The sequence below is a fragment of the Oryzias latipes genome, chromosome 8 (assembly GCF_002234675.1).
Source record: "Oryzias latipes chromosome 8, ASM223467v1".
Lineage (NCBI taxonomy): Eukaryota > Metazoa > Chordata > Actinopteri > Beloniformes > Adrianichthyidae > Oryzias > Oryzias latipes.
The window spans coordinates 18,440,673-18,461,870 of record NC_019866.2 but is presented as its reverse complement, the minus strand read 5'-3'; the positions used below and the strand labels follow the sequence as shown (position 1 = coordinate 18,461,870).

At 39.2% G+C, this 21,198-nt stretch overlaps 3 protein-coding genes across 4 annotated transcripts; 2 read left to right on the top strand and 1 right to left on the bottom strand.

Annotated features, from left to right (window-relative positions):
• Positions 1-787: 787 nt before the first annotated feature.
• LOC105354614 (GTPase IMAP family member 4) lies at positions 788-2,965 on the top strand. Its single transcript, XM_011478445.3, has 2 exons — positions 788-916; positions 1,230-2,965. The coding sequence occupies exons 1-2, from the start codon at positions 871-873 to the stop codon at positions 2,177-2,179; spliced, it is 996 nt and encodes a 331-aa protein (XP_011476747.1). The 5' UTR covers positions 788-870; the 3' UTR covers positions 2,180-2,965.
• Positions 2,966-5,538: 2,573 nt separating this feature from the next.
• LOC101163662 lies at positions 5,539-13,504 on the top strand. 2 transcript variants are annotated; one of them, XM_011478444.3, is made up of 13 exons: positions 5,539-5,599; positions 6,549-6,879; positions 7,018-7,080; positions 10,054-10,187; positions 10,270-10,323; positions 10,408-10,432; positions 10,532-10,753; positions 10,839-10,915; positions 11,800-11,827; positions 11,934-12,197; positions 12,280-12,432; positions 12,534-12,591; positions 12,662-13,504. In XM_011478444.3, exons 2-13 carry the CDS (start codon positions 6,690-6,692, stop codon positions 12,834-12,836), a joined length of 1,443 nt encoding a protein of 480 aa, XP_011476746.1. In that variant the 5' UTR covers positions 5,539-5,599; positions 6,549-6,689; the 3' UTR covers positions 12,837-13,504. The 2 variants fall into 2 exon arrangements, with proteins under 2 accessions (XP_011476746.1, XP_011476745.1); XM_011478443.3 differs by lacking the exon at positions 5,539-5,599 and having other exon boundaries at positions 5,606-6,879.
• A 2,508-nt stretch (positions 13,505-16,012) lies between these two features.
• On the bottom strand, positions 16,013-19,776 carry ccdc97 (coiled-coil domain containing 97). The gene is made up of 7 exons (XM_004071764.3): positions 19,298-19,776; positions 19,053-19,217; positions 17,017-17,176; positions 16,851-16,939; positions 16,588-16,780; positions 16,397-16,514; positions 16,013-16,248 (listed from the first exon to the last, which is right to left on the bottom strand). The coding sequence occupies exons 1-7, from the start codon at positions 19,451-19,453 to the stop codon at positions 16,116-16,118; spliced, it is 1,014 nt and encodes a 337-aa protein (XP_004071812.1). The 5' UTR covers positions 19,454-19,776; the 3' UTR covers positions 16,013-16,115.
• Positions 19,777-21,198: the final 1,422 nt, after the last annotated feature.

Below are 21,198 nucleotides of genomic sequence, written 5' to 3'. Positions count from 1 at the left end.
TTTATGACTTTATTTTCCTAAATTTGTTTTTTCTTTCATGGTGGTCCTAACATTCCGGATATTGGCCAGTTTGTCACCAGATGTAAATTGAAAAACAAACAAAATCTGTGTTCATCAATTTTTATTAATGTGCATGTAGTTTTAGCACTTTGACTTTTTGCATTGACTTTGTGACTTTGACCCTAGATGATTTTTTTATGATGACACCAAAGTGAAAATGGTGCCATCATAAAAAAGTCCCAAAGTCTTTCAGCCCGGGGGACCTGATCACCTAAAAGGGAAGATTCTTCGTGGTTATGAGAGAGTTAAATCAACCTCCATCCATCCACCCATCTTCAGATCCAGGTGAATCCCATTTGGAGTCATGGGGTTGCTGGAGCCAACCCAAATACTGATGGATGAAAGCTGGGTTCACCATGAACGGGTTGCCAGTCTGTTGCAAAGCCACGATCATAAACAGCCATTCATGTTTCTAGTTTCTCCATCAATCTATTTTAATATTTGGTTGTGCCTTCCAAATCCCTTCTCTACCATTTAGTGCAAAGGCAGATAAACAAACATAAAAATGTGCCTCAAGACAAAAGATTTGTTCAGGTGCCGGACAAAGAGTATGGCATACTTCAGTCACTAGATAGCAGCCTTTGCCTGCTTCATGCAGCAGCTGGAACATCTATGGCCCTTTAAATCTACATAAAACTGTTGTAAAATGAAGTCAGGCTGCTCTTTTGAACCAAGCAGAAAGTTAGTCTGCACAATTTCCACTTAATAGCACCACCCTCTTTCAACTGGTTTCACTTTAACTTTGAACCTTTAAAGAAAAGCAACTGAGAGAGACCTGATGAGCTTTTTGCAGACAATATAGTATCTACAATGAAGCGGGACGTTTCTGATGTACCACAACAAGATACGTATCAAGGTAGGTGTTAAGGGGGTACATTTGTGAGATTCTTAGTTTCTATTGAAGCAGTGACATAAAATATTCTTTGCTTCATGTGCTTTTTTGCTAAAAAGAAACCAAAGCTAACATGGTTTTGTCTTTTTATTATGGGGGATAACCACTCTCAAGATGATAGTCTGGGTTTACACATTGTCAAGACCAGTCAAAGGTCAACCAAGACAAATAAAACTGTTGAAAAAACATTCAAAACATGAAATACACAACTCACAATAAGTTATTGTAAACAACTCAGTGGACGTTGTATATCCTAGACAATTTTGTGTGTTCGCAGATCCCCTGAGGATCATGCTCCTTGGAAAGAGCGGTGCAGGCAAGAGCTCGAGTGGAAACACCATCCTTAAGAGGACGGCTTTCACATCTGACATGAGGCTGAAGAGAGTCACAGCCCACTGTGAGAAGGAGGTTGGGCTGGTTGAAGACAGGCAGGTCGCCATTATCGACACACCAGGGCTTTTTGAGAAAGATGGAAACAAAGACGAAATCATGCGGGAGATTCTCATGCGGATAAAGCTCCAAGAACCAGGCCCCCACATATTTGTGTTAGTGGTCCCCCTGGGAAGAATGACACAGGAGGACCATGACACCAACACTCTGATCGAAGCAATGTTTGGCCCCAGAGTATGGGACTACACTATCGTGTTGTTCACTCATGGGGATCGCCTGGATAAAAAAACGATCAATGACGTCATCAGCGAAAGCGATGATAACCTCTGCAACTTCATACGCAAGTGCAGCGGAGGCTTTCATGTCTTTAACAACAAAACCCCAGAAGATCAGACCCAGGTGACACCACTCATGAAGAAGATTCAGACCCTGATAGCCCTAAACGGAGGCGGCTACTACAAAACAGAGCTTTATCCCAGGAAGGAGAGAAAAATCAGGGAAAGACAGGAGAGCATCCTGGCTGAGGAAGCTGCCAGCATTCTCAAAAAGGAGGAGAACCTCAAAACCAAATTTGAGGGGGAGGAGCTAAACATGAAGATGAAGGTGCTGTGGATGAAAGAGGAGGAGCGTGCAAGAAAAAAAGCTGAGAATCAGATTAGAAACAGGAAGGTTCTAAACTGCTTCTTGTTGGTAACGTTAATAAGTCTGCTTCTAGGCTTGACTTTCAGTGGTCTGAAAATATACCTGTTGACAGGGGCCGTCATCTGGATTGGGCTCTTCATGTTGCCATATTTAATTTCTTCTGTAGGAAAGCCATTCTTTTTAAAGAACAAGTGAAACTAAAATGTACGGCTAAAGAGTTTGGCAAAGTTTTATTTTTTCTTTTTTTTTGTATGTGTTTCAAATTTCAACAAAATTGTAATTTACAAAATATCAGTTGAGAAAATTAATTTGACTTTTTTCCTTGTAAATCCATTATCCTTGCAACAAAAAGACCATTTTACCGTTATTTAAAGCATAAGTAAGATATAAATCATTGTAAATTTATTTTCTTAGTTCCTTAGTAATGTATGAGACAAGAAGATTGTGATGCAAAATCTTATATAAAAATTCTTCATTTTTTATGTTAAACATACAAATTTTTTAACCATACATTTTTTGTCAAACATACACATACTTGAAATTAATTAATCAAACATTAAACAATTGAACAAATTTGCTGTATTTAAAAGTTCCATCACATAAATCTGCAAGGCTGCTAAGCTAAACAGCAATATGAAACACTAGCTAGCTTAAGCGCAATATTCTGCAGAAATAAAACCATTTCTTCTTTATTTTCTAAGCATTGGTTATTTCTCCTGTGTTTTTTAATCAATTATTCAAGTGCACAGCCATCAGCCTTTTATCACAAAAATGGACGCAAACCCTGCTCCAAACATAAAATATATAAACAACTAAAGGTGCAAAACTAATTTAGTTTCAAATGTGACACATACTTTTTTTTCATTGACACATGGTATGTCAAAATCTTTAAAAAAAAATTATATTTGTAACAGTTCAAATAAAGCCAAATAAGAATTTGGTGGATTTTTTAACATCAATAAAAGCGGAATGTGGGGTACAGTACTAGTCTGTGTATTGTTTCACACCAACACCCTTCATATCCCAAACTTCCATTTCAACACATGGCAGAAATTCAGAAGTATTAAATACCGTTCCACAATTTTTTTCTTTTTACCAAAATATAATCCAACGCATAGTCTGGTGTGAAAGTCCCACAGGATCTTTGCCCTCTCCTTCTCTACCACCTTTGGAGGTGTTTCCCATTTTGACCTTGGGGTTTCCAGTCCATATTCTGCACACATGTTCCTGTATATTATTCCAGCTACTTGATTGTGGCGCTCCATGTATGCTTTACCTGCAAGCATCTTACACCCTGCAGTTATGTGCTGGATTGTTTCAGGCGCCTCTTTACACAGCCTACACCTTGGGTCTTGTCTGGTGTGGTAGATCTGAGCCTCTGCTCTCCAATGCCTGAGACAGTCACTGAGCACACTGTCAGTTGGGGCCTTGAGCTTGATTTATTCATCCATCTTGGATGTTTCATCCTGGATTGTGGCTTCTACGCTCACTAGTCCTCGGCCTCCTTCCTTGCGGCTAGCATACAGTCTCAGTGTGCTGGATTTGGGATGGAACACTCAATGCATGATGAGGAGCTTTCGTGTCTTAACATCCATGGTCTGTATCTCTTCCTTTGGCCATCTTATTATTCCTGCAGGGTATCTGATAACTGGCAGTGCATAGCTGTTTATTGTCCGGGTCTTGTTCTTTCCATTGAGCTGGCTTCTCAGGACTTGCCTCTGCTGGACCCCTAATAATAAGCAGCTGCTTCGGGGATGTCCATTTTTTCCATATTCTGTATTATGAGGGGATTTGTTGTTTTTGACACATTGTGGAAAAATAAACTAAACTAAACTAAAAAAAAAAACTAAATTGGTGGTATTCAGCTGTAGCTGTCTATCTATCTGTATATATGTATGTGTGTGTAGGTGTGTGTGTGTATGTATTATAACATGGGATAATTAGTCATGAATTGATTGTAAAATAAATATAGGCCAACATATGCATTAGTCCAAATTCAGATGGTTTAATTATAATTACCCTTAATCATAAATGCTTATTAGCTCTACATTGCATTGCATCATACTTGCGGTGTGGGAATTGCTCTAGTCTTGATGTTTCCTCATAACAGTGACTTGAAATTTGTTAGTTCTATTTGTTTACAAACTCGTAAGATAACAGTTTTCCATCAGTATGCAACAAGTCACATTCATATGCTTGGTCATCTGTGGCATCATTTGATACCATGGACATATATGTCACTGTTATTATATTTCTTTACAGTCTATTATTGATATTGCGGGTTTATTGTCATGTGACATCAGGAGCCCTGCCCCTGTGTTCTTTGTTTGTTTCTCAATAAAGCCAAGGAGTCCTGTGGATCGAGCATTTTGGCGACAATCCTAACTAGATTTGTATGGAGTGATATTTCTATTAAATTTTTACTTTAATATATATTTTTTTGCGCTTTCAAAAAAAATTGTTTTGTTTGCAAAACAAATGTTTTCGCGTGCACTGTGTCATCTTGGTTTTTTCTTATCTTTGATTTTGCTGACATAAGTTTCAGTTTAGCGTGACAAAGCTGCCATCAAACAGCCTGCTGATTGGACTAGATTTTAACCAATCAAAATGCCGTATTTATCTAACGTGCTATCTGCTACCGGGGCTCAGAAGCTGAACCAGCTATTTTTACCCTTGATTTGGAGTTGCTGGAGCCAACCCATCTACTGATGGATGAAAGCTGGGTTCACCCTGAACGGGTTGCCAGTCTGTTGCAAAGCCACACAATCATGCACAGCCATTTCATGTTTGTTGTTTCTCCATCAATCTATTTTAATATTTGGTTGTGCCTTCCAAATCCCTTCTCTACCATTTAGTGCAAAGGCAGATAAACAAACATAAAAATGTGCCTCAAGACAAAAGATTTGTTCAGGTGCCGGACAAAGAGTATGGGATACTTCAGTCACTAGATAGCAGCCTTTGCCTGCTTCATGCAGCAGCTGGAACATCTATGGCCCTTTAAATCTACATAAAACTGTTGTAAAATGAATTCAGGCTGCTCTTTTGAACCAAGCAGAAAGTTAGTCTGCAACAATTTCCACTTAATAGCACCACCCTCTTTCAACTGGTTTCACTTTAACTTAGCAGAAGAAGCATTTTTAACTTTGTTAATTTTCACAGTGCTCCCCCTAGTGGTGGAACTGCACATTTCGGCTATTTAAAAAAAAATAACTCGCCACAGAAATGGATTTAAACTTCCTAAGAATTTTTACTTTTCATGAGTGGGCCGGATTAAACCATCTGGGCCAAATGATTGACACCCCTGCGCTAAACTTAAACTCATGGCAGGAAAATCAAAGATAGGAAAAAAGCGAGATGACACACAACACATTTGTTTTGCAAATGCAAAAATACATTTGATAGCAAAAATAAACATTTTGAAAGCAAAAAAAAAAAAAATGAAAGCATAAAAAAATTGAAAGCAAAAAACGTTTTTTTGAAAGCAGATATTTGATGTTTTCTTTTGTAACTTAGAAAGTTTTGTGTGCAAAGTGGTTGCATATCCATAGAACTGGGGCTTCTTGTCTGTTGTCGTAACTTTCGGTTTCATTTCCCCGGAAATAATCAGCCGCTAAGGTAAGACTCCTGCGTTCGGTTTTAGGATTTTCTAGCTGTTATAAAAACTGCATATAAGCAGCTTTTAAAACTGACAGAAATGCTTGTGAAAAACCAACCAGCCTGTTCATAATGTTTAAATGAAGTCGGTCTCAGTTAAGGTGTTACTTAACTTAACTTTAGTCTCAACGGAACGGAAGTCAAATGAAAATCAGACGCCGGCTTCAATGTCCTGCATATCCGGCCGGACAAAAATGTCCTCGTGCTTTTATACAAACCTGTCTCCCGCGTGCGCAGATCATTCAGCACGTCATTCATAAACATCGATGTTCCATCACTGCTCCCCCTCCTTCCCTGCTTCCTCCATCATATTTCACATCATGGACACTTTTTATTGAGTCTTTTGGAAAATTAGGAGCAGTGGTGGATTTAGCAAACAGTGTGTCCTAGCTAGAAGTTATGTAATATATGAAAGTTTAATTTTTCAATGGAATTATGCAAATGAATATGCTGTATCCATGAGATGGCTAATGGGACAACAGATTTAAGCTCCAATTTAATAGTGGTAGTAACCAGTCAGTTTTAACTGTGAAAAGAGGCCTTTTGGTTGACAGGATGAGTCTTTTAAAAACGTCAGAGGATGGCGTCATGGTGTGTGACATCAACTGTCAAACATGGAGAAGGAAGTGTGATGGTATGGGTGTTGTTCAGAGAGAGAAGCACCTTGAACAAACACAGCTACAATACTCTGCAGCAACATTATTAGTTGGATCTGGTTCAAAATGAGAAGCCATCCATGCAATGCCAAAACTACCTATGGTAAACTTCAAACCCCTGATTAGTCAGAACTCTTTAGGCTTGCACCACATAGAGAGAGTCTTTTGAAGAACTTTAACCTTTTTTTTTCTCATTTGCATCCACATGTTTATATTTGCATCCACATGTTTATGCTCACATTTGTTGTTCACAGGACCAAACCCGGCGCTTTCCCTGTGCCTTGTGTGTGTAACAGACAGGCAAAAGTTCCAAAACACCAACACTCTATGACCTTTTCCTTTCTTTTTGGAAATTTTGAGAAACCTTTTGATTTTAGGTTTTAAAAGTCTTGGAAATGGTTGGGGTACGGTCTCTGAAACAGCAAAGAAGTTGGCCCAGAGGTCTCAGACCGAAAAGAAAGCAAGCTAGATATAATATATACTATAATTACGAAGAAGAAAAGCATAAGGAAAATGCTCATAATGGTGATAATAGTGACGATGAAGAGGAGGCAGAGGGGAAAAGGCAGAGGACTCCAAAAAAAGGTAAGTAGACACATGAATGTATCTAAACCCGACAACATTTTTTAAGAGCTTACTAAATCTAAATTGGGGTTTTTGAATTTGCTCAAAGTTGGCAAAAAAGTTAAACATTTGATTCTAACCTCTGTCTGAAAAATGCAGTTCTGTGGCGTGTGACTTGTGGAACCAAAGCGGGCATTCTGCACATAACAAGGCTGCAGAGAGGTAAGCAGTAAAGATGAAGGTTTCAACCTGAAAACAGTCACAAAACTAAGAAAAAAGGCAACCATACAACTCTCACTTTTGGCAAATTTCAGTCACGTTTCTGCAAAATCCACCCCATAGTTATTTCTCAAGTTTGAGCAAATATGGGTCATATATGCATGAGTTTTAATCGACTCTTAAATGATCAGAGTTCACACGGTCACGAAAAACTTTGAAAAGTTTAGGGAATTGAAAATGCAGTTTCTAGGTCCTTGAAAAGTTTGTGAAAAATGAAATCTTCTGTAATGATTTGGAAATGTCATGACATTTTAATCAAACTACCGTACATGATAACTATATGATGATTTGCAAATCAAAGTTGAAAGGCCGCAACGTGTCATAAACATGATCTGTTTTGTTCATGTGATCGTCATGATCTCACCAATCTGTCAGTCAAGTCAGAACTACATCCAATGTTTTTCACAGTAATCTTTGTGGATAAATCAGTAGGAAGAACATACGGGCACAAAAACAAAACACATCATGTTTATGACACTTTGTGGCTTTTCAGCTTTGATTTGCAGATCATCTTAAAGTTTTTCGTAGCAGAAAAGTGCCCAGCATGTTTGGAGGCTTTTGTAATTCACTGATTTTTGACAGTCGGGACGAAACTTGTCCCACATAAGAAAGTTTTTTTAATATATAAAAATCATTCATTTCAAATGGACTGACTCATTATGTTAGATCTACAGGCATTGTGAATACTGGTGTTACATTTTAGCCTAGATCATTTCTTTTTAAAAAATATATACTTGCTGAAATGTATGACTAGTGATTAGGCCCCCTTTGTTATTTCTCTTGTCCTCAGCAATTCCTAAAAGTCAGGAAGCTACACGCGTGATTCATCATATGAACAGCATTTGACTGGCCCTTGGCGCAGTCCACACAATTTGAGAGGGTTGAAAAAATGAATAATTTGTACGACACGCCTGCACCTCACCTACTTCTGCCTTACCTATTGCATGCTATATAAATGTCTGCTATGACCTGTTACTCCTAGTATGTCTATAGAAACCATGTACATGAACGTTTCTACACGCTCACTGAGGGGTCTTTGACCTTGATATTCCGTGCAGGTCACCTGCCTGCCCTGTAGAGGTTTCTCAATGTATTCCCCACAGACATCCTGTATCCACCCATAAGCATAGATGTTTTTAAGGTTTTAGATAACTCTTAGCTTTGAAGTTGTAAATGAATTCAATCAGTGAAACACCTGATCTGCAGTGAGATGAATCAAAAAAGTCAAAAAACAAGCCAATGTAAATTTTGAGTACCAAGGCAGGGCAGCCCTGTCTGAGGCCTCATGCCTACTGAACACAGTTTCAGTGCAGTGGCAGGTTGTGTGCAGCAATGGGTTGGACTCATTCTAACTAATAAACCCATTGACCTGAAACAGACATGACCTATTTTGTGAAACCCAGTCCTACCTGCTGCTGACTAGCCTGATCAGGTGTGTTTGTTTTGACAATTAGAAGCTACAACGGCAGCTTATTTGGAAGACACTGGCCCCTCGAGTCCTGGAGTTTGACATTTGTGACGTTGGTGCTACTGTATTCATTTACAGTGTGCTCCAAATTATTATGCAAATAGCATTTAAGTGTCAAAAATATCAAATTCTTTGTTTTTCTATTAAACCCGATGATGATTTTGTTTCCCTGGGCTCTTTGGATCACTGACATCAATCTCAGACACCTGTGATGATTAGTTTGTCAGGTGAGTTCAAGTAAAGGAAAAAATAACATAACATGGTTGTTCCACATTATTAAGCCGACAAACATTTTCAAGCAATATGTGAAAGAAAAAGGATCTCTGCTGCAGAAAAGCAGGAAATAGTAAATGCCTTGGAAAAGGTATGAAAACCTTGGATATTTCATTAGAAACCTAAGTGTGAGCATCGTAGTGTTAAAAGATTTGTAGCTGATTCGGAGCACACACGGGTTTGTGCAGATAAAGGCAGAATGAGGAAGGGTTCTGCCAGACAAGTACATCAGATTAAGAGAGCAGCTGGTCCAGATGGATGGAGTATGGGTGGTTGGTGGATTGTCGTTGAACCGAGGCTGCAAAATCAGCAAGGAGGTAGCGGAGTTATGTTTTGGGCAGGAATCATGGGGAGAGAGCTGGTCGGCCCCTTTAGAGTAACTGAAGGTGTGAAAATGACCTTTGACGAGTATGTGGAGTTTCTGAGAGACCTCTTTCTTTCTGTGGTACCAAAATAACTATGCTTTCTGTAACTAAATCATCTTCATGCATAAGAATGATGCAATGAATACCTCTGCATCATTGGCTGCTGTGGGCAGAAAAAGAGAGAAACTGATGGTGTGGCCCCCATCCTCCCCTATTGAGAGCCTTTGGAGCATCCTCAGGCAAAAAATCTATAAGAGTGGGAGGCAGATCACATCCAAACAGCAGCTCTGGGAGTCTATAGAAATCAAGTAGAAACTATGTGGATCAGTGAATATGAAGATTTTTATATTGATATTGCATGCACTTATGACACACGCATGTGATACGGTGTCCTTACACTGCACTTTAGCTGTTAGTGAGGTGCGGGCATACTGGCTCCTTACTGACCGTGCTCAAAGGCTGCTCGGGATGTACACGTGATACACAAGTACCTGTAAATACACGTGATACACAAGTACCTGTGAGTACATGTGATACACAAGTACACGTGATACTCAAGTACCCATGAGTACACGTGATACAAGTACCCGTGAATACACGCGATACACAAGTACCTGTGAGTACTTCACTGTTGACCTACAGTCTTAAAATGATATGAGGGCCACCTATGCGCCCTGCACAGATCTGCCCATTTCCCCCCGCAGACAGCCCGTTTAGGGCAGCTGTGACTAAGGCTTTATGTTATTACTGAAATGGAAACCTTTTTAATTTTTTTGTCTTTACGGTCTTCATCTTATGGATGTGTTGCAGGTGAGTTGTGCATCAGGTACAATGGCGTCTGGATTTCTCCGGCTGACTTTGAAACACGTGGAGGAAGAGGTTCTGCCAAAAAATGGAAAACCAGTATCTACCACAACAACAAGCCACTGGAGTTTTTCTTTAAGGCGATTTTACCTTCAAATATTTTCAATTTTATTCAAGAAAATGTCAGTACAGTTAATAAATGTTCAATGTTACTTCTTACAGAGAGGGGACCTATCTACTAGAGGTTTTAAGTTTAAAAAAACGCCACTGGCAAAGGTAACTTAACAGCAGAATCCAGCAAGATCCAGCAGAACTGTTTTTTTCTCTTCTTGAATTGATTCTGCTTCTCTCTCCCATCAGGATAAAGTCTTGGCGCTGTCTGTAGGTTTGTCTGCACCTCCTGCAAATTCTGAAGCTGGATTCAGGTATTCAATGAATTGGAATCATCTCCTAACCTTTTGCTTTTTTGGTTTTGACCGCACAGGAGACTCTGAAGCTCACTCTTCAGCTGAAACCGAGGAAGACGATGCAGAAGAAAACCGATGCGAGCTAGATCCTATTGTGATAACGGATGGCGAAGACGTGATGGAGGATGAAAGAGAAGGAGAGAAGACCGTTGAAGTAAAAGAAAGTGAAGGAAATAAAATAGATGATGAGGATTTAACAGCTGCAGTTGAACACGCTGAAGACCAACCGGCTTTAAAAGGTTGACTTCATGAGTTATCTTGAAGATCACAGTTATGAATATAACCTATATCAATACAGATATTTCTCTTTTTTTCATTTTTCAGAAATGCATCCAAACATTTCAGCAAAATTCCCACAAATTTCGGCTTATCCAGTGGTGGCCATTGAAAGACTTCCTTTAGTAAGAAAAGATATTTTTGTTTTAATAAAAAAAAAAGAAGTGTTTTGTATTTCTGCTTATTAACCCGTTTTTAACTATATATATTGTGATGGACGAGCCAATCACGGCTAAGAGCATAGGTATTTAGTCCAAAACTAAATCATTTTTAATGTCAATTAAAGTTCACAAGATCCAAATGAACAAACATGGTTTAAAGAGGTCAACTTAACAAACTCCAAATAACTTGTAACTTAGGAAAGAACTCAAATAACTGACCTACCATTACCACACACCTAAGGACTAATAAATGAATGGGTTAAATTACTAATGATACAAGGGGGGGGGGGGGGGGGGTGAGACAAAAAAACAATCAACAAAAGCAGAACAGAGAAAGCCATTCCATTCCCCACAGTCTTCTAAAAGAGAAGCCCTCTTTGAGAGCTTCTCAGTTTGGCACCACCTTCAGGCCACCTCAAGCAAGTACAGCTCCACGTGAAAACTCAAGACAACAAACAAGGAATGTACACAAATAACCAAAAGTACATAGAAAATCAAGTGGAACTGTACACTATACCATAATGTTAACCCTGTGTGACCGCAGTCATCACATTATATGGGTGTCTTTTCTTATAATAAACAATAAAATCTTTACAAAAAACACGCTAAGGTGACAAATCTAAATTTGTTTTGTCTTACTGCATTATGTAATATCTTGTGTTTACATTTTCCTTTTCTTCTATGTAGCGTAAAGAGGTGGAGTCACTGTAACTGTAAAGCGCTCACCCCCCCCCCCCCCCCATTTTAAATCACAAATTCATGTCAAAACTGGGTTCTTTTCATTTTTGAAGTACTCCAAACTGTGTAAACATAACTCCAAATGTGACACCTTTTCTTATGTCCTTCAGGCCGGTTGGGATGTCTGTGAGCCTCAAGGTTTGTAAACTAACTCCATCAGGATTTTCTCAGTGTGAACAAGTATAGTAGAAATTGGTTTGTGGGAACCTTCCAGTGATTGTTGTTTTGTACGATTTCTTACCAGTTCTGTCAGACGAGGAAGCAGACAGTGATGAGGAATCGGAGGTCACGGATGACAGCAGCTCTGAAGAAAATGCTGTGAACGTCACAACGGTTCCAATGCCTTCGCTGAGCTTAGAACATGTTGCTGTTCAAGAAAACAAAGAGAAGCTCGCCCAGAGTGGTGAAATCCATGATAAGCAGACAAACGCCAAAAGTACTGTAGATGAAAGCAACAGCAAAGACTGGATGGACTGTTCCACCTTATCCAATCACATTGTCATTAAAGGTTAGCACAGCAGACTTCCTGCAGGTTGGTTTTTCTTTATTTAGATTTAACTTATTATCTTTTTCACTTTGCCATGGTGAAGAAAACGTGGTGCAGACGGAGAAGAGTCCTAATGGAAAGATAAATGGTGAAATCAAAAAGGATCTAGAAAGATTTAGAGTGCACGAAAAAACCAATACGACCTCCAATGTTCCACGGAAACAGCGACTTAACGAAGAAAACCTAGAACAGATCAGTAAGTACAGTTTTGTAATTTAAAAAAAGTCATCTTTTTAATGTAAGTTAAAAAAAAAGTCATATTTTTAATGTTTTTTTTTATACTTTATAACTCTTCAGTTGAACCTCTTAGTGAACACAGTACCGCCAAGTTACAGGATGGAATGCCGAGCTCCGTGTAAGAAACAGCAGCTTTGAAACCAACAATGTTACCTCATCCACTCACAAACCTTCATTTGTTCCTGCAGCCGGGCCTCCCACCGCACCCACCCCGCATCGCCACACGCCTCAACTCACGCCAGTGTGGACCAAATGGACCTGGATCAACTGAGGAGAGAAAAACTCAAGAAGCAGCTAAAAGTTTTACAATTACAGGAGGAATATTACACATTAAAACTAAACAAGTTGAAAGAAAAAAAATGAAAATATGCTGGGAACAAAAAACTGCACAAAGCATAAATCAAACTGCTTCCATTTGATTTTCATTAAGTCTGTTATATGGAAAAAAAGTTACCAAAGGACTCGTAAAAGCTGCGTAAGAGAGCGTAAATCCTTAATAAACATTGCATTACAGTATACAAATAAAACCTTAGAGCGCATTAAATACTTAAACTACGGTATTTGAAATGGAATTGGTATGTTCCAAAACAACTCTAGTTCTTGATGTTCTCTGTTCTGATTTATTTCCGTCTTGTATTTTAGGTGAAAGGCACCTGATAATGAATGCTAGCAGGAATCCATAATGATATGAACTCTTACTGCAAACTAGGGCTGGGCGATAAAACGATATATAAATATAACATGATAGAACTTTTCTCGATAGAAGAATGAGTCTATTGCAATAGACTTTCGTTTTGAAGGCTCTGAAATGAACACTTGTGAGTCATTTTCTCCTCTGTGGCGAGTAAAAGTTTTAGGGTTAGTCGCCACATGGTGAGTAAATGTTCCAATTAGTCATGTTTATCAGCCCTCCTTTTGTCTTTTGTCCTCTCCTTCCTTACCGTCTGGCCCCGCGGTCACTTCACCTCTATGTAGCATTTAGTTTTAGCTGATGAAGCAGCGATTTTTAATACATGCAAAAAAAAAAAAAATAAAACTTAAAAATATGTGCAAGCAAAACTATTTTTACTTGAGGGAAATTTTTCTCTTTTCTGCACTCGGGACAAAGCAGAGCACCACGTCCCAAAAGCCAGCCAAACGAAGCAATACTGCTAAATGTGTATTTGAAGACGTTAACCCTTGTGCTATCTTGTGGGGTCAAAATGACCCCACCCTTACATTGACGTGTTCTCCCTACCAGGATAAAGGTGAAGAGGATTTCATGTAATCTATGGACTCCAGTGAAGATCACAAATCATTGAAGAAAAAAGGTTCAGAGCACTGTCTCGTGGGTCTAGATCAGTGTTTTTCAACCTTTTTTGAGCCACGGCACACTTTAACCTTGACAAAAATCCCGCGGCACACCAGCATCCAAAAAAAAAAAAAGCAGAAATTCATGGTCTGTATTGATCGACAGCCCCCCCCGCCCGCAATCTCACGTGCATTTTTGTGATAATTGTGGCCGGAAAAGCAGGAAGTTGCGGCTGTGTTTTTTATGAGATGAAATGAAAGTTCAATTAGAAAATTTAGAAACTGTTCGTTTGTGGTGGTTTCAAGACGTTTCGCAAGGACAACTCATTGTGCGCTGAAACACTGGCCCTTTAAGCCAATGCATCATGGGAGATGTAGTGTGAAAACTGCCGAAAAATTGCAGAAAGACTTGCGTCTCTGAGCTTCATTGTTTTGTTCACTTGTTCCACGGTCTGACACCGGATTCTGTGGAAAGCTACACCACTAAAGACGAGCTTTAGCTGGTACTTTTGTTAGAACTGAGCGACTTTATCAGCAGAATTAAGAACAAGGAAGTGAAGACTTTAAGCACTTCTGATTGGTCAGACTGATGACATGTGATTAAGCGTTCAAGAATGATTGGCGGAGACAATTAAAGGGGCGGGACTTTTCCGCAAACTGTCATAGCTGCAGGTAAATCGCTGTACAGTCATACTTATCAAAATGTCTTTAATAGAATTAAATAAACACAAAGAAAAAGTAATTTTAAGATCTTTTATATTCCTAACTCCTCAGTTTTTTATCAGGGCCTGTTTGGATGAACACAGAGCTGATTTCCTGGAGATGGAAAATGTTTTTAGATCAGTTAATGAGGGCAATTTCCCACGGCACACTTGACCATTTCCCACGGCACACTTGACCATCTCCCACGGCACACTGGTTGAAAAACACTGGTCTAGATGACCCAACTCCCAATGTTAAACTGTCTTGGATAGTACAAGGGTTAAAAACATAAATTATGTAAGAAACTGTTCCGGTTAAGGTTAGAATTAAGGTCATTCAAACATTTTCATGTTGCTAAATTCATAAACATTGTTCAACCCTTGTGCTATCTTAGATGACCCCACCCTCACATTGACGTGTTCTCCCTACCATGACAAAGCTGGATAAAGGTGGAAAGATTTCATGTAATCCATGGACACCAGTGAAGATCATAAATCATTGAAGAAAAAAGATTCAGAACACTGTCTAGTGGGTCTAGATGACCCAACTCCCAATGTTAAAGTGCCAAGGATAGCACAAGGGTTAGGTCGACGCCTCATGGAATGTCACTGCCTACTGAAGGTGATGCATTGGCGTGCCGTCGCCTTGGATGTGTCTAAGTGCGCCCGCAGTGTTATTTCTAGTGAGGAAGGCGTATTTAAACTAAAAAAAAAAACAATTTTATTATGCTTTTTAAAATAATCTGACATATGTTATTACATGATAAACAAAGAAGAATTCGTGTAATAAGCAAAACAAGTTTGGCTGTTCATTTTATTTATTTTCATTTTCTTTTTTTTCTGTGGTGTTGGGGAAAATCACATTGTCTGATTTTTAATATGCAACATATGGATCAGCCAAAATCTGATTTTTTTTTTTTTGTCAAAGAATTAGGTATTTATTTTTACAATATTCTTTTTTTTTATATAGTAGTAAATCGTTTTTTAACTCCCAAGTTTTTAATGTTCAATAAAAAAAAAAAGTTTATTTTAACATTTTTGGAATGAATTACTAGTGCAACATTTTTCTAAAGAAGCAATTGTTTTCCTAGGGTCCTGGGAATACTTTTCACCCCAGGGTGGTGGTAGTATTATGGTATATTTTTTCTTAACTAAGGCATTCTTTGCAAAATAAATTTTGGATTTTAGGAGTTTGATTAGCTTGAAACCCATCAACTCTTATGTTTTTAACAGATTAAAGTGTTGGTAGTGGCAGTATAGTAATGTGGGAGCTTCATTTTGGGCTCAATGACAATTGAGGATTATTACATTAGTTTTTGCAGCTTTATCAGGTGAGTTTGGTCTAAATACTGCGATTCTAAATGACTCACAAATATATTAGAACAAATCTTCAATACTGCCAACAGTAAAATATTGTGATCAGGACAGAACATGTTTAGTGTGAGTCATAATCTGTTACCAAGTTTGTCTTTTCAAAATAAAAGCCTATGTATTTTTTCCTATTTGGATTTGTTTTGACAAGAAAAACACATCTACCTTAAAACAACATTTGTTTACTGTCAGCTTTATTGCAGAAATTACACATTTGGGGGTGATAAACTTGTATTTACAGAGATATTTGAGCAGCAAAGTGTGGAGAACAATAAGAAAGCTACTCTGTCATATTATCATCCTCTATTTCTTCTTGTAGGTAATCTTCATCGTCATCTTCATCAAAGTATTTCTCCTCTGCATCTCTGTTGACAATATCCAAGTTGTCGTACTCGGGGTTCTCGTCCACCTCACTGTAACAGACACGCAAAGACGTGTTAGTAGGTGCAGCATTCATGCTGCGTGTTATAAGAGAAAAAGAATCGAAAAACATTCCTGTTCGTTTAGGTCTAATCTTTCTGTGGCAGAAAGAGGCTCTCCGGTCTGCAGATGCATCCTCACCTGTAGTTGAAGTCCTTATCTTTGCCATCCAAAAAGCGTTGGTGCATCTGACTGACAAACTCCTCCCTGAGCAGAGCCTTCTCCTCATCCGTGGGCTCCCATTCCTTCTGCTGGGTGTCTGAGGGGTGATAACAGAACCTTACGAGACTGGTGTGGAGGAAATAAATGCTTTTCTTTGCTAAAAAGCTCACCATCGTCCTCTTCATCCTCCTCCTCCTCCTGTGCACCGTCCTCCCTCTCCTGCTCTTCCTGCAGTCGGCTCTGAATGAGCCGCTCCTGGTAGGAGTTCAGGAGGAGGTTGGCAAGTCCTCCTGTGCCGCTGCCAGGCGCTCCCTGACCCTCGTCCGCACCGTCCGACATGGCCTCATGGGAGCGCTCTATCACCTGAACATAGAAACGTCTTCTATGTCGGAAACACTGAGACAGAAGGAGTGCGTTGGACAATAGAACTCGCCTCGTCATCGGTCAGGTACTGGCCAATGTACTGCTCGTACAGCAGAGGCTCTCTCCTGCGCATCTCTTCCTCACTGAAATACTTTCCCTCTGCGAGAAGACGGGCCGTGATATCATCAGCACAAACAAACAGACGTCCATCATGGAGAGGAAAGCCCGTGTCGTACCTTTCTGCAGAGCTCGGAGAGCGGCGTAGCGGTGGTTTCTGACTCTGGTTCTGCTGGTGCAGCAGGCCGCTCGCGTCCGCACCACATTGCTGTAGTGCTGGGCTCTGGGGTCGGAGCTGACGTGGGAAAACACAGGGAGGTGTTCGGGCTTCAGATAGGCCTGGAAACGGGGGAACACAGTTTTAAAGACTGTATAAAACTGCCTTTAGAACTATAACACTCAAAAGTTTCCTTGTGTAAAAATGTTACACCAAGTCAGATCTGTATTTTTAGAAAAAACTAAGTGTACCCACACCTTGGAATGAACCCCATCTTCAGATCAGACCTACTTTATCTATTTTAAAATTCTTAAGTTCAGTTTTTTTCATTCCTATGACTTTTATTTAATCTTGGTTTTGTTGAAATTGGCAATTTATTGTTTTCTGATCCATTTGTTTATGGTCACTTTGATTCTGCTTTTTGTAACTGAAGGGGCCAGTCCTTTGGGAAACATCCCCTGCTGTATTTAAAGGTTAAATGAGTAAAATTAAAATTTGGGGGAAATAAAACATAAAAAAAAAAAAAAAAGAATTGATCTAAAGGATCCTGTAAACTCTAAACCTTTAATGATTTAACTGCAAACTCCTAAACATAAATACAACCATGGTTCGTGCTTGTGGAGGATTAATGCAAACATGGGCTTATTCATGCTTTTCCCGCTGCACACACAGGCAGGGGCTTTTGACTTACTGTTAGCCAAAAGTAGGCAACTGATTGAACAATTATTGAAAATATTTAAAAAAAACGTATCGCCCATTATTCTTTATTTCTATCATAAAAACCCAAATGACTGAAATGGCCTAAGACTGCTCATGTCAATGTGTTTCGACCACCCCTGTAACTGTGAAGCAATGGACTATTCCATCAACAGCAATTTGGTGACTGATGAGCAAGTTTGCTGCTTATGTAAAGAGAGACCCTAAGAGGAAGCCCTGTTATCTGAGCAGCGGTGAAAGCAGTGTTGCCAGATTGGGTGATTTCCCACCAAGTTTGGCGGTTTACATTCTGGCAAAAATTCCTTTGGTTAGAATTTACAATTTGGGCAAGTTTGTGGTCAGTTCAGAGGTTTTTAGTTCCTTACTGCAGTACCTCACCTGTCATCATCCTCAACTGTCATCATGAAATGTATGCTAATAACAAAATAAATATGTCATCTAATCTGTTCTAATAATGCATTTTATCCTTAAAATCTCTGTATTTTGCACACTTTCTGTTCAATGACACTGTGTTGATGCAGTGAGCCCTGCCACACTGTGGGCTCTGCTTCTCGTCAGATTGCTCTCTCCGGGTGCCTTTTCACTTACTATGAAATTGTGTAAATTCGATTTGTGATCGTAAATACGCCTAATGTAAACATGTCAATTTAGAAAAAACACACATTTATCCATAAAACATTTTTCGATTGGAGGAGGTGGTTTTTGAGGCTTAGCAAAATTGACATGTTTCGCAAAACTGCAATGGAACCACTTTTTTTTTTTAAATCAAATGATTCAGATAGATGGTGATGGCGATGCGCTCCTTGGTAGGAACAGGCTGCACAGCAGGCGCCACAGGAGGCCCCACAGCATCACGAAGCTCACCAAAAGTTTAGCGTGTCATGCGGAATTGTTGGATCCACAGCTCCTCAGTAAAATCCCAAAATCGCTTTATCCGTAGCCCCTCCCACATGTAAGGAGCTTGTAAATCAGAGTATTGTTTACATCTGTTGCCATATTTTTGAATGACTTATCGCGGGAGATGGTTAATGTTTATTCGCATAATTATCATTTAATGGAAACAGTCTAATTCTGAAATTGTGTGTGTTTTTTACACTTCTAGAATTCATTTTTTATGACATTTCCTACATTTATTTGATGTTTTACCCTAGGTAAGGATTAAAAATAATGATCCATCTACTCCTGCAGACATCAGTGTTTCCTTGCTTGCCCCTTGGAGCCCCCAAACTGCCAGGTCCGCCGCTGTGTGCCGGACCGACCGAGGCTCCGCCAGAAACTCACGTGGTACCTCTCCAGGAACACCAGCGGCCTGCTGCGGAACTGCTGCAGCAGCTCCTGTCTGCGCTCCCCGAGGCTCAGCTCAGCCTCCCCGATCTGCTGGCTCCTCACCTGGCTGCCGCTCATGGCCACGTCTGTCAGCATGGCGTTCACGCAGCTGGACTCGCTCTGTGAGCAACAGCAGCGTTAGCGCAGCTTCAAACCAGGAAATGTCTGAAGATGTTGTACATGAATGCAGAACGTCTTACCTGAAAGTCTCGTGGGAGCTGCCGGGTTTCCGTCTGTCTGTTCTGGTCGCATCTCCGTGGAAAGTCCACAGGTTTCGCCGGTTCTTTACTCTCCGGTTCGCTCTCATGTGAACTTGGATGGGTTTTTACCGGAGGCTCGATGATTTCACCCCACATGATTATTCACAGTCAGTCAAAACAGCTTAAAACCGATGTAAACAAACCCGAGCGAGCTGTGACTTTGGGTGTTAAATTCCAGCGTTAAGCGTTTTAGAAAAATTATATCCCTAGAAATTAAAAAACCTGTAAACCCATATTCAATTAATTGTGTACATTTTCATACTTAAATTCCAGCATGGAAATATTTCCTTTGCAATTTCCCTTCACAACAGTCCGTCAGTAACACATTCCCCGTTTCTCTTTCACAACAGTCCGTCAGTAACACATTCCCCGTTTCTCTGTAGCCGAAAGAAAGGTTCCTACCCTAAACGTTATGCCTGGTGTTGCTTGGTACGCTCTCTACTGGTTGATTTAAGAGATACAACCAAACAAAAGATCCACTGTATTTAAACCATATACTTTATTATATGTATATGATTTAAATGAGAAAAAACCAAAACAAACAAAATGTTATTAGTACTTAGATCTGACATAATGCAGCACATTTAATTCAGGAAAGATGAAAGAGAAAATAAAACAGAATATCAATGTATAAAACGTTCAAGAACTTGCAAGCAGCCTCACAGTTAATTACTTTTTAACTAAAAAAATTAACTGGTGGGGAGGATCTGGTTCCCCTAATGATCACATGGTTCACTTTGGCAGCGTGCATGTATCTCCACCCCCACATGAACGTGCACACTGGCACACTGCTCCCTGTCTGCTTCCTCCTAACACAGTGTATTGATGGATAGATATCTTCTCCTTGTCTTAGTGTCAGAATTTCACTTTTGGATGTAATATTTGTCTCTCCAGCAGATCTAACATGAATGTTTCACAGCTTAAAATAATAACCTATTCAAATTAGCAACTCGGCACTTGTATCCCCTCACTCTCTCCCCTCTCTCTCCTTTTATCTTTCTTCTAAATCCCCCCCATACACACACACTTTCCCCCTTTCCCTCCCATTTAATAAAAAGAATATGTAAATATACTATCATCCAAAGATACATAAGCTCTTTTTGTAATACTAAACCTGTCCAACACAAAAGGCCTTCAGCTCTCATCCGTTTGCTCAGTTCTTGGACAGAACAAGCTGAAAAAAATAAAATAACTGATGATATATTTATGAATCATTGAACTAAATTGTAGAGAAAAGTACTTGTAACTTTACTAAAGATGGCAAAAATCCACTTTTCCATCAAATCAATTAGTAAAGACATAAATAAAATGATCAAAGAAAATTAACAGTGAATGAAAAAAGGCTTTGAAATGCATCATGTATGTGTGATTTTTCGACTATATAAAAAAGTATAAAATGAAAGGTATGATGTTTGGGAACCTTTCGTTTTCACTTTTCTTTTTTGGTAAACATTTTTTACGCATTTTGTTTCTTTCATACAGCATCTTCCCAGCCCCCTTAAACTAAGGTCATGTTTATACTGGTAACAGAAATAATAGTCACATGTAATAATAATCAAAAATAACAATAGTTATAAACTAAGGTAAAAAAAGGCAGTAGTAGATCAAATTTACTAAAATCCTTAATTCTGCATTTAGGAGATGTCAAATTAACGCACTATTCTTAATCACAGACAAACTGGCATGTTTTTGTTGTTTTTTTTAATGGCGTAATCTTAATTTTAATCTATAAGTATTATCTATTACATAAAAGATAATTCCCAACGATGTGTCCGGAAGACTGGAAGCCTGATCACATTGGACTGTTGCTTCTACAAAGTCCGTTCATTTTTGATAATGGA

Bases quoted from the DNA above. Each gene is read 5' to 3' on its own strand.
- LOC105354614 (XM_011478445.3), top strand. From the start codon at position 871: ATGAAGCGGGACGTTTCTGATGTACCACAACAAGATACGTATCAAG. The intron at 917-1,229 runs GTAGGTGTTAAG...GTGTGTTCGCAG, and splicing joins ACAACAAGATACGTATCAAG to ATCCCCTGAGGATCATGCTC.
- LOC101163662 (XM_011478444.3), top strand. From the start codon at position 6,690: ATGGTTGGGGTACGGTCTCTGAAACAGCAAAGAAGTTGGCCCAGAGGT. The intron at 10,188-10,269 runs GCGATTTTACCT...TACTTCTTACAG, and splicing joins CACTGGAGTTTTTCTTTAAG to AGAGGGGACCTATCTACTAG. The intron at 11,828-11,933 runs GTTTGTAAACTA...ATTTCTTACCAG, and splicing joins GGATGTCTGTGAGCCTCAAG to TTCTGTCAGACGAGGAAGCA.
- ccdc97 (XM_004071764.3), bottom strand. From the start codon at position 19,453: ATGTGGGGTGAAATCATCGAGCCTCCGGTAAAAACCCATCCAAGTTCA. The intron at 16,940-17,016 runs GTACGACACGGG...GTCTTCTCGCAG, and splicing joins TCTCCGAGCTCTGCAGAAAG to AGGGAAAGTATTTCAGTGAG. The intron at 16,515-16,587 runs GTGAGCTTTTTA...ATCACCCCTCAG, and splicing joins GGAGGATGAAGAGGACGATG to ACACCCAGCAGAAGGAATGG.